At 35.1% G+C, this 12,074-nt stretch overlaps 1 protein-coding gene across 2 annotated transcripts; it reads left to right on the top strand.

The window, feature by feature from the left end:
• Positions 1-733: 733 nt before the first annotated feature.
• On the top strand, positions 734-11,831 carry LOC145619383 (protein ENHANCED DISEASE RESISTANCE 2-like). Of its 2 annotated transcripts, none has more exons than XM_081674064.1 (21): positions 734-1,179; positions 1,687-1,761; positions 1,875-1,928; positions 2,016-2,081; positions 2,177-2,238; positions 2,642-2,772; positions 2,858-2,904; positions 2,978-3,078; positions 3,620-3,715; positions 3,817-3,881; positions 3,988-4,059; positions 5,085-5,231; positions 5,323-5,612; positions 6,224-6,287; positions 6,409-6,584; positions 7,431-7,532; positions 7,647-7,697; positions 7,807-7,947; positions 10,491-10,586; positions 11,021-11,122; positions 11,387-11,831. In XM_081674064.1, exons 1-21 carry the CDS (start codon positions 1,024-1,026, stop codon positions 11,474-11,476), a joined length of 2,184 nt encoding a protein of 727 aa, XP_081530190.1. In that variant the 5' UTR covers positions 734-1,023; the 3' UTR covers positions 11,477-11,831. The 2 variants fall into 2 exon arrangements, with proteins under 2 accessions (XP_081530190.1, XP_081530191.1); XM_081674065.1 differs by having other exon boundaries at positions 6,227-6,287; positions 11,387-11,829.
• Positions 11,832-12,074: the final 243 nt, after the last annotated feature.

The raw sequence follows: 12,074 nt of genomic DNA on the forward strand, positions 1-12,074 counted from the left end.
TTTGATTATGAGCAAAACAAAGACAACTAAAAGTACGAATAGAATCATACGAGGGACAAGTGTTAATCAAAATTTTGTATGGGGTTTTATTTTGTAGCAAGGGAGAAGGAGTTCGAGTTATTAAATGAACAGCCGCAAGAACTCTCTTACCCTGAAAATCAATAATTATTTTCATGAATTTTCAACCCCAAAGTTTTTCACTACAATTGAATGCTAAATTTTTCCTCTCTACTCTACAAAGACGGGGCTTCAAAATCAATTTTTATCGCCAAAAAATCCCACTCTTCATTTTTCATGAATGATGTGTTGTCATCATTTTAATGGTTGTCTATGTAGGGAAACACATAGACTGTCTCTGCGTATCACCTCCCTTCATATTATCAAGCCTTAGACTCTAAACATGTTTGAATCACTCAAAATATCAATTATTTTCAAATTTTTACGCCGTTTGGGACCCTATCTATAAATGATAATTATAATTCGGGTCGAATCGAATCGAATCAAATCGGATCGTTCTTAATTACATAACTACTCCCTTATGAAGTACTTATTAGTACCTCCTACCCCATCCACATAACCAACTTGACTTGCAAAAGAAAAAGTGTATAAAAAAACAAGTAGACTTGGTAATGAAGTTGCAGCCACTAATTTATGGTAGGCCCATCACTGGTAATCTGTCAATCTTTTGTCTTACACAGTCAGCCAATCAATCACTGCCATTGACAGACTAAACTTGTAAAGAGAAAGAAAGAGACTCCCTTCAACTCCCCTTCTTCAACAAGACTCTCAATTAGATTCGCATTAATCATAAATTAACAATTTTTAATCTAGTTTATCTTAATAATTCTCTGATTCCCTCCTAAAATTGGGTCCAAAATTATTCCAAAAAATCTTTTAATATTAGCAAGATTTAAAGTGCACTTTCAAAAAAAAAAAAAACAACCCATTAATTATAACTGAAATTTTCTGGAAGATTAACACGATTGAAGAAGTGGGTATTGCAGATTTGCAGTAATTAATCAAATGGGTATGTCTGAAACTGGAGAAAAAATTGAGGGTTGGTTGTATTTGATTAGTTCCAATCGTCTGGGGTTGAAGAATTCGCGAAAACGCTACTTTGTTCTTGAGAATCATCATTTCAAATGCTACAAATCAATCCCTAATTCCCAAAATGAGTTGGTAATCAAATTTTTAAACTGTTTTATTAGATTTGTCTTTACTATACTGATTGTGCATAACTGCATAACTGATAATTTATTGTGGTTTTGGGGTATTCTTACTTAATTTTGCTGTGATTAAGGTTTAATGATAATATAGAATTGTGCCTACTAAAAAAATTAATATTTGATGTGTCTTGAACCAATCTATTCTATATGTTGCATGCATACACTTTGTTGGACGAATGTTGGGTTCATAACGGTAATAAACAATTTATTTATGATGCACATTGTATGTTAAAATGTTGTAAGGTCTCAATTGAGTCATAGTTGTTCTACCTATGATGAGACCATTATATGCTTATTTCTAGTATAACATTGAACAAATTGCTGTCTGAAGTTTGCTGCAGACTCTGCATTTTAGTCATGTTCTCAAAATGTTATTTTGGAATTTGATTTTGTCTTTGTAGGAGGAGCCATAATTTTCTAAATTGCATAAACCCTCTGCTTGTGATTTGGTTTGTTTCAGCATCCTGTCAAAAGCACGATCGTAGACTCCTGCATTCGTGTTGCAGATAATGGCAGAGAGAGTATTCACAGAAAAGTAAGGATGATTAGGATTTGGACCTTATTAAGATTCTTTAGTATGGGGGTTTGAGATGATCTATGTTGCCGCCTTTCTAATGCCTTTTATCCAAATCTATGTTTGGCTTGCAGGTATTCTTTATTTTCACACTTTATAATAGTTCTAATCACAATGATCAGCTTAAGGTATACCGAGTTTCTATCAGAGTTTGTTGTTGCTATTATTAATATTATCATAGTAACATATTCTAATGTTGAAAGATAAAATTATAGTTGGGCGCAAGTAGTCCTGAAGTAGCAGCCAGATGGATCCATTTCTTTCAGGAAGCAGTATCCAAGGTTTAAAGTCGGTTTTTTTTTTTTATGTCTTTTTTCCCTTATATCAATTGAGATTTTGAGGCCCTTTTAAAGTAAACAGGCTTTCCTCTATGTAGGTGTGTCCCATTGATGAGATTAGTGGTTTGGGTTGTCCCAAGAACACATGGCAGTCTTACAGGTAACCTGGTTTTCATCCAGTATGTCTTATTTACTTGATCAATATCTTTAAGTATATACTACGCTGTTCTGATCATATCAGTTTGGCAGTTGGTTTCATACATTAGGTAGCCTTCCTTAAACATTTTCCGAAAGAGTTAAAGGATATTTGTAGTAGCTGGTGCTATCTTATAGTGAATAGATTTGCTATGCTTATTAGATCTCAAATCTCCATGCAGAACATTGACCACTTCCACATTGATAAGGATACTTAAGTAACTTGACAATTGATTCTTGGTGGGCAATTTTAGTCTAACCTAAGACCCAGACCCTTGCCTTAGTTTAGCGCTTGTAGCTGAGATTGTGTGTTTTAAAATTTTATGAGCCAAAAAATTGACGTAAGTGTAAAACCTTCTGTGAAACAGATTGAACAGTTCTAAGAGGATACATCATTCCAGTTCAACAAATTGGCCTACTGGCTCATCTTCTCAAATGGATCTTATAAATACTGATGTTGTTGCACCTTCTGCATGGACAATTTTTGGATGTCAGAATGGTACGACTTGGTATTTTCTGTAAAGTTTGAAAAAACACACACATAGGAAACAAGGAAAATAGTTTAATTGACTTTCTTGTCACAGGATTACGGCTATTTAAAGAAGCCAAAGACAGGGATATTCATGGAAAGGTGGGTAGCCTTCTGAAACTCCAAATCTACTTTCTAACCTGAAATATTTAGCTGATTCATCTTTTTTATTCAGCGATGGGATGACCATCCTGCAATTATGGCTGTTGGTGTTGTGGATGGAACGTCAGAGAACATATTCCGGGCTGTCATGTCTCTCGGTTCCTTAAGATCACAGTAAGCTTGGTGAATTTTGTTCAGTAACATTTTTTTATGATAGTGCTTTTCCGTGCTTGCACTTTGCATGTTTCATCATGATTGTACAGATACGTCATAATATGAGTATTACCTTTCTGGTTGGCTTCTTTCCCTATGGATTTTTATTGCTTCTGTAAATGTTAGAACTTCATATGGTGAATAGGAGAGATGATAATGTAATGAAACATAATTGTCTCTCATATGTTTTAAGCATAGCAATAAAAACTTAATAAAGAAATGAACTGTCTGAGGGGCATAGTGGATCAACAACGTAGTTATATGTGACCCTAAATGCAGGAAATTTAGAAAGCAAACAACAAGATGAATAATAATGTATACTATGTTACAAGGCAGTGAAATGCAATCTGTTAAACTTTTTTATTAGAAACTTGAATGTCTGGTCCTGAAGAGAGACATTTTACAATTTTATTTTGAATTATTAAAATCTTTTGAGCATAGGACTTGTCATGCTCTTTCTCTTTGTATTGTTTCAGCAACTAATTTGAATTTTTTTTTTTAGATGGGATTACTCTTTTTATAGAGGGGATGTTGTTGAGAACCTTGATGGCCATACAGATATCGTTCACAAGGAGCTATGTGCTTCTTGGCTACCTTGGTGAGAAATTTCTTGAATGTTACATGATGGTTTTATCTATTAAATTATTCAGAGGTTATTTTGTTTTTGATACTAACTAAATAGATTTTCATGCTTTCCAGGGGCATGAAACAAAGAGACCTCTTGCTGAGACGGTATTGGAGAAGGGATGATGATGGAACATATGGTGCATATATATATGCTTTAGTGCTTAACCTTCATTAAAAGCTGAGTTTTATGATCTCCATACTGATAGCTGCATAGCTCATAGTTTCTCTGTTTTGGTTTCACAGTGATCCTTTATCATTCGGTATATCACAAAAAGTGCCCTCCACAGAAAGGCTTTGTTCGTGCGTGCCTTAAAAGTAAATTACTTTTGACCTATACATTTATATCTAGTATTTACCTTATTTACTGCTATGTGCCTATGTTCATTCTACAATATAAATTTTATAATTCCGAGCTGGCTATTTACTAGTTTTCTGTAGAATGCACATGCCTGCTGATTCTGCTCTATTTCCTGACCCATTAATTTTGGCCAACTTTTTATTAATTCAAGCAACATTTTAAAATTTTACAGAACAGTGGTGTAAGAGGTGTTGTTTGGCCATTAGACATGGTTAGAAAAATATCCCAGGTATAATATTTGTTCTGCTTCATTCTATGATCAAGAAGCTTATGTCTTTAGCATCAAGTCTACTAAGGGAAATATCTAAGTTTAGGTCACTATTGTGGAAAGTCACCAAAGTAGAACTTTGCCTATTTGGGGCACAAAAATGAAACTCCTTTTAATTGGACTGTTCTAATGCTGCGATCATATTTCATACAAAATTTCAATTAACATGCCTTGCAGTGAAGTTGATCTTTCGTATTGGTTGCGGTTTGTGCCATTGTGATGAAGTTTCTCATTGAGTAACACCTTGAAATGAGGAAACATTTATTACTTGGCAAGGACTTACGAGTTTGATTGATGACAGTAGGAATAGCTAAGAAATTACTGTTGAAGGAATTATTATTGCACTTCCTCCGTTTCACGAAAAATGCAATACTTCATATTTCACAGTTGTTAATGAATTGTGTCGACCACTAATATCTTTAATCATCAATAAGTGATATTATATAAATCTGATATTATGAAAATATAAATCATAAGTGAATTGTGCATATGTTAAATTGTTGCAATTTTAGTGAAACAAAGGAAGTATATTGCTTATACCTGTATATTTATAAATTCTTGTATTAGGTTCTTTGGTTATTCAGATGAAGCATCCATTTGATAGTGACTACACAATATTTCAATATAATCATTGCTAATAAATAGTGTTTTTAAAGGTCCAAATTTATGTCATGCGTAATTTGTAGTTTGATTAGGGGATGCTCTTTTTTGCAGGTGGAGGTTATGTAATAACTCCTATCAGCCATGGGAAGCAGTCTGTTGTGAAACATATGCTTGCCATTGATTGGAAACAGTGGGCAGCTTATTTGGCACCCTCTTTAGCCCGATCTACAACCATACATATGCTTGGAAGAATTGCTGGTATGGCTTTTTCTAAATATGCAATATTGATTTTTGAGTGTGCCTATCAAATATTGTCCAGGATCCTTGCCTTAGAGAGTTTTGTTTGCAGCATTAAGGGAACTTTTTAAAGCAAGGGCAGGAGATTGCTTCTCTAATATAATATCTGGTGATTTGGCTTTTTGCCATAACACACAGAATGAGAATAAGACTGAAATTTACCCACCATCTATAAACGGGGTAGAAAATATGGAAGAGCAAAAAGACGAAACAGCTGAACTTGGTAGCCTTGCTGAACTCAATGATGTTAGTGACGAATTTTTTGATGCTCCAGAAGGATCAGATTTTGATCTACCAGATCATGGTTGGCCTTCTGATTGCAGTCCAGAGACAATTTTGCAGGTATAAAAACTTTTATAAATTTTACCTAGTATATGTATGGGAGTTAGTGAGAACTTAACTAATTTCAATCTGATGTAGCTTATAGTAGTGGTCTCCTTGGGACAGCATAAAAAGTATTCTCCACATCTTAACTCTAAGAACTCTATTTTTTTTTTTTATTAAAAATAAAAAAAAAGAACTATGAAATCTTTCTTTTTCTAGCAATTAATAAAGTTACTCTTGGTTGGTCTGAATCATACCTCATTAATAATCAATTCCTGACTCCTTATCTATGCCATTGCTACATACTATTGCCATTGAAGTTCATAATTTTTTTTTAGCAAAATTGCTTCTGGTGGGATCATGTTGTAACTACCCAAAGTTTAATGGTATTGGCAGAATTATAAACTATAGGTTTCACAAAAACTGAATCGGAAATTTGTGATCAGAATATTTCAATTTGGATTCCCTCCAAAAAGAAAATGTGATAAAACTGAATTACAATCTTTATCAAGCTTATAATTTTCATAGCAGTATAGCACCCTCCTTATTTTAACCGTAAGGCTTACTTTGGATTTTATTCATACTATCTGCTGGCTTCATCATGTCATCTTACTTCAGCTATGAATTAGCAGGATTCACGGCCAAAGCTATCAACTGCTGCTGTGTTTGCAAAAAAATTGCATGAGTTAGCAGGTCAGTTATATGTTTGAATTAATTGTGAATTTGTGGCATACTACGAGCTAAGTTTATCACGAATGGCTTTAAGAAGTGCTCCTATATACTAGAAGTCTTGAACTGGTTTCTTTTGATTCAGTGCATAAGAAGGGCTATGTCGATTTGGTAGAGATGGCTGCCAAAGATGGAACATCTTGCTGCTATGGTGCAACACTTGATAAGGATCCAACATGTACCATTGCTTCCAGTTGGACAACAGCCGAACCATCTACATTTCTAATTCGTGGAAAGACTTATTTGAAAGACAGTAAAAAAGTATGTCGGTAAAGAATGCTGATAATGATTGATTATTAATGTTGGTCTTTGAAAAAAACTAAAGTTGACTAGGGTTCTTGTCTTGAGATAAAGCTGTGGCAAGTTGAATGCAAGATGCAGCTTATAAGATAGATTACTAATGTTATGCTCCCTTTTTAAAAAAATTCAACGCTTTGTTTGGATAGCAAAGAAGGAAGGAAAGAAAGGGGAGGGAAAAAGGAGGAAGAGAAGGGAAAAGAAAGGGAGGGGGAGGTGAGCTCCATTTTTCCTCCAAATCTCTCCAATTTTGGAGGGATTATGCCTATTAAAGAAAGAGGGAAAGGGAAAATGGATCCCTCCCTCTCCTTCTCCTTTCTTCCCCCAATCCTTTATCCCAACAAGAGAATGTGTCCCCTTCCCTTTCTCTTCTCTTCTTTTCCTTCTGTTTCTTTGTATCCAAACAAAGTGTAACTTCTTGGTTTGAGCAATTTCATTGCCTGATAAATTTGGTCATTATGTCATTTTCTTCATGGTACCATGGCTCATTATATAAATTGTGAACACTATATCATGTAGTAGTTTGACATCTCTGAAAAAGACAGCATCCCCGGCTTAATATGGTTGTTTTTCATAAGTGTGTCAATATTATGAGACGCATGCTCTTCCATTTTATAGTGCTAGCTTTTATATGTAGAATTTCATGTGAATTTAATTAGAAAGAGTAGGATTTGTATGTTAAGTAGCTAGGAAACCTCTGTTGAGGCCTAAAAGATAATCTTATCCTGCACAATTGCTGATGCTTTTTTGGATTATTTCAGAGTTCACTATTTGTATGCAATTACTTAAGTGGTTATGTATGGTATGCAGATCAAAGCAAATCATACCTTGATGAAAATGGTTGCTGCCGACTGGCTATCATCTGACAAAAGAGAAGATGATCTCGGGGGTCGCCCTGGTAGTATTGTGCAGGTGATTGCAATCACTTTGTTATTTTTGTGCTGATACTGTATTTAATGTCAATGAAAGCTTAACCTGCAAGTAGATAATTTGAATTAATAGAAGATTATTGTCTCTGGCTCACAGAATTATGCAGAGAAGGGCGGGTCTGAATTCTTTTTTATAGTGAATATACAGGTATTATTTGTCAGTTTGTTTACTTGATTATTGTTGCAGTTATGAGAAATTTTTTACTATCCTAAATCTACAGAACTGCATTGCTAAGTTTCTAGGCTATATTACCCAGGTCCCTGGATCAAAAACGTACAATCTAGCACTATACTATATGATTAATAATCTAGAAGACGCGCCTCTGCTGAAGAGTTTTGTTGACAGAGACGATGCTTACAGAAATTCAAGATTTAAACTTATTCCATACATATCCAAGGTCAGTATGTATACAAAAGTGGTCTCTGCTCTGGGTTAATGCATTAGTTTTCAATCCTATCCATCTTTAGCAATTAAAACTCGTTTTGAGCATTTTTGATAATTCCATCCATTGAAAATTTCGTGGACTCTATGGTGCATGTCCTGCCTGATAATCCTGACAACCTGACTGCCTTCTCATACTTACAGTAGATAGTCTTGGGTGAGACCATGTCATAGTCTTGGGTGAGACCATGTCGCACTAACTTATTGTGATGCTCTAAAAGGTAAGAAGTAGTCAATCAGACAATCACTAATAGCAAGTGTCCAAATTAGACAATCACAGGTGCATGCTGTTAACTTCCAAATGAGTGACATGTCTGGTGGTACTTACTACTTAGTGTCACAGTTGTACTGCTTAGTACTGCCAGAAACCCAGAAGATTTTGTATTACTACCACAGGGATTTATTGAAGCATCACACCAAAAGGTTTCATAGTATTACCAATGCACCTTCGAGACAACACTTTCAAAAACGTTAGTCTTAGTATTATCTCATTTTCACCAGAACCCTTCATAGTACTTACAGATCTTTACCGTGCCCAGCTTACTCCCTGATACTAGCAGCAAATGGATAGCTTAGGATGGCATAGAGGTCATTTGCAAAGGTACAGGGGATCCTCCCACTACAAGCCTCTGCATTTGTTATTCACCTCCATCCTTTTGTTATTCAGTTATTCCCATGTGAAGGAAATGCCCTTGTGCACAATCGTGAGGCTAAATAACTTCAAGGGGAATTCTGAATTCCAGAATTTTTTTTTTTTTTTTCTTGGCCAAATAAACTCATCATTGGCAGAACTGGAATTCATAGTTCTGGTTCTTTTCCTCCACCTGATGATTTTTTTTCCGGACATTACAGAATAGTGTCCATCTTTGGTAAACTGCCAAGCCAGCCCATCTATAACTAAAGGAAAGCAAAGCAGAATTTTTAAAATATCTTCAGCCGTAAACAGAAGGATTGCCGCTTTAGTTAGTTTCTCACAATCTCACCCCAATAACAGCCATATTGCTCAATTAAAGACACCACAAGCCCAATCTACCTAGTTGCACTTTTGGGGGAAAAAAATGCTAATAGGAAACAGGTTGTTTGTCTTGCATCTCAAATTCCGATTTTGGTGTAGTCCTCAACAACCTGTCCCCAACCATCCTTGAATAATCTCCGGGAACCAACTATTCAACTTCATTTGTTGCTCAGTGGGCCCAAAACACCATCAAGCTACTCACAATTAAGTATTGTGAATTGCGATATCAGCAGTTGAACAACCAAGGAATTTGGTGCTTCAAATTGTGCCAGGATTTTCAGCAAGGAGAGCCTCATTGAAAGATTCTGCTGACAGAAATCCAATTTACCATTACTCTCAGTCTCACATAAATTTTTCATAAAACCAAGTGCATTTATGTATAATCTTCACTTTTGCCCAACCAAAAATGAGCGACCAAAGGTTGCAATTCATTTCATTTGTAGATGGCAAGTTTGATAGGCTTATTATATAGGCAGGGGCCAACTGGTCTCTACCTTTGTTAGGATATTTTTACCAACAATGAGACTAATTGCAGCTTTTCTATATTCTTTTACTAATGTCCGAGTATACTATTTATACCTCCCCGCGATTGTTGTCATTCCCAAGTACTTGAAGAAATTATATTTCACCACTACCACGTGAGGAATCTCCATATTCTGCCTATCCAGTGCTGATACATTAAAAACTTTCAACGAGAAGATATTAGTCTTTTCTCCTGCTGCTTCGTGTTTTCAACACCTTTAAGACAGAAACAAAAGTTCTTGTATTTTCCTAGCAAAATATGAGAATATCATCTGCAATGAGGAGGTGAGAAATATCAGGGTCATTCCTTCAAATACTGATACCCTGCAAATTATTCCTGCAGAGCAACGAGAGACTTGTAATACACAGTGTTTGCTGATTTCTCCCTGCCGTGAACCTTTACCCTTTGATTTGTAATGTTGTAATAGACAGTGTAATACTGTAATTTGCTAAAGAGTAAATGTTTGTTGACTGACTAAAAAATGCATGTTTTCAGGAATCTAACAAATCTATATGTTCTTTGTGTGTGCTTAATCCTGTGGAGAAGTTCAAATTTGTGCAAATCTTTGATTGGAAAATGTTCAAGTTTTCCTTATAATTTGGGCAAAACTTTATTCCAGAAATGACCTATTTGCTGCTTTTAACATGTTGAATCAATTACATTGCATGCATATTAATGTCTTAACCTGTACAAAAAGAAAGAACCATTGCGTACTGTTCTTGCTGTGTGCAGAGATGGTCCATGTGAGCCATCTTGCCCTGTACATGTTACGGCTTGTGTCTAAACTTTAAGCTCATAGATGTTTACTATTATGCTCTATGCCTCTGGAAGTGTAGAATCCTCTTGGGGAGAGAGACTAGAAAACGTGGTATTACTGGTATCTTATGTCATTGTCTTGTCAGTGAATTTTAAAATTATTCTTCTTGAATGCCACCTGTTTAACCCAGTCTATCTATTTCAGGGCTCATGGATAGTCAAACAAAGTGTTGGAAAGAAAGCATGCTTAGTGGGCCAAGCATTGGAAATTAATTATTTTCAAGGGACAAATTATATAGAGGTAGGTGCTTGGCACACAAAATATTGTCTTTGTTATCATGTTGGATTCTGGCTTGTTTGTTTATTTTGGAGCTCTCTTGTGGTGACCCTTGGTAATTGGCAGACATTTTGGGGTTTAATTCTTAAATCCACTATCAAAACTCTGCAAATTGTGCTATTTATGTTTTTGACTTCATCTGAGCATGTTCGTCAATCTTGAATCCCTTGATACCTAGACTTTGTTACTTGGAATGTGTCATCCTATTGTCAATTACCAGACTTTAAGCTGGTCATTGGAAAGAAACTCCTTAACATCAGTATATCTTTTGCAATTATGGGGAGTGAACATTTTAGACTATTTTTGCTTTCAGTCATTTGGATCACATTGGTGGGAGTTTTTTTGAGCTGTGTTTATTAAGGCGAAGCCCTGACTGTTTTTTTCTGCAATCCTTGCAGCTCGGGATTGATATTGGCTCATCATCAGTGGCAAGAGGAGTAGTTAGTCTTGTTCTTGGCTACCTTAACAACTTGGTTATTGAAATGGCATTCTTGATTCAGGTACAACTTGGTTATACGTATATGCTTTTGCATAACATTAGGGGAGAAGGAACTCAACTTTTTAAAATTATTAAACTAATTGGAAATTATATACGAAGTATTACATTTAGGATGTGGCTTGCATTTACAGTCTGAGTTCAGACTTTACGAATTTATCATTTATTGAAAAATGTTGTATCTGGATTAATTAATTATCTATGGAACACTAAACTGGAACTGGAAGCAGTTTTAATTTGCTGATGTTTTGTAAACTATTGTTTGTAGGCTGATACAGATGAAGAACTCCCTGAACAACTTCTTGGAACATGTCGTCTCAACCATGTAGATGCTTCTAAAGCGGTTCAAGTAACATAAAAAAATCAGAATCAGGGTCATATTCATTTACTTTTCCGACGAGGTGCCTTATTATCTTGAGATTGAAGCATTAGGTGCTCATCATTGTCTACAATGAGGCTACAATGACAAAGTGAAAATTTGTTTTTAAACCAAAAATTTTCACATGTATATCCTAGTTCTTTGATGTACATAACTGATTTGTTGGGTTTTACTAATTTATAGTGGATAGACAATTCTTTGTTGTCTCATAGGGTGTACTATGTAGTATAGGATCTTACTATCTTAGAAAAGAAAAAGGTCTAGCTTAGTGAAAAAAGGTGTGGATTGATATTGGACATCCTGTATCAACCGAGATCTCATTCTCTCTACCGAAAGCTATTCAATTGCGCCTCAAAAAATTTTATTGGTTATATTTTATTACCTTAGTTTCATAATTTTTTAGTTTTTCTTTTAATTTTTTATTTATGAAAGATTCATTATGTTCTTTATATTTAGGGGCCGTTTGGTTGGGGATATTCAATAAAGGGAATGGTAATCAACTACCATGAATCTCTTTGTTGATATTTGATAGACAAATTCAATCATTCTCTTTCCCCTTTTCATTAACCCATTTTCC

The sequence above is a fragment of the Chenopodium album genome, chromosome 27 (assembly GCF_948465745.1).
Source record: "Chenopodium album chromosome 27, dcCheAlbu1.1, whole genome shotgun sequence".
Lineage (NCBI taxonomy): Eukaryota > Viridiplantae > Streptophyta > Magnoliopsida > Caryophyllales > Amaranthaceae > Chenopodium > Chenopodium album.

Coding starts and splice junctions, on each gene's coding strand:
- LOC145619383 (XM_081674064.1), top strand. CDS start 1,024: ATGGGTATGTCTGAAACTGGAGAAAAAATTGAGGGTTGGTTGTATTTG. Junction 4,060..5,084: donor TGTTCGTGCGTGCCTTAAAA/GTAAATTACTTT, acceptor TCTTTTTTGCAG/GTGGAGGTTATGTAATAACT. Junction 7,948..10,490: donor TTATTCCATACATATCCAAG/GTCAGTATGTAT, acceptor TATCTATTTCAG/GGCTCATGGATAGTCAAACA.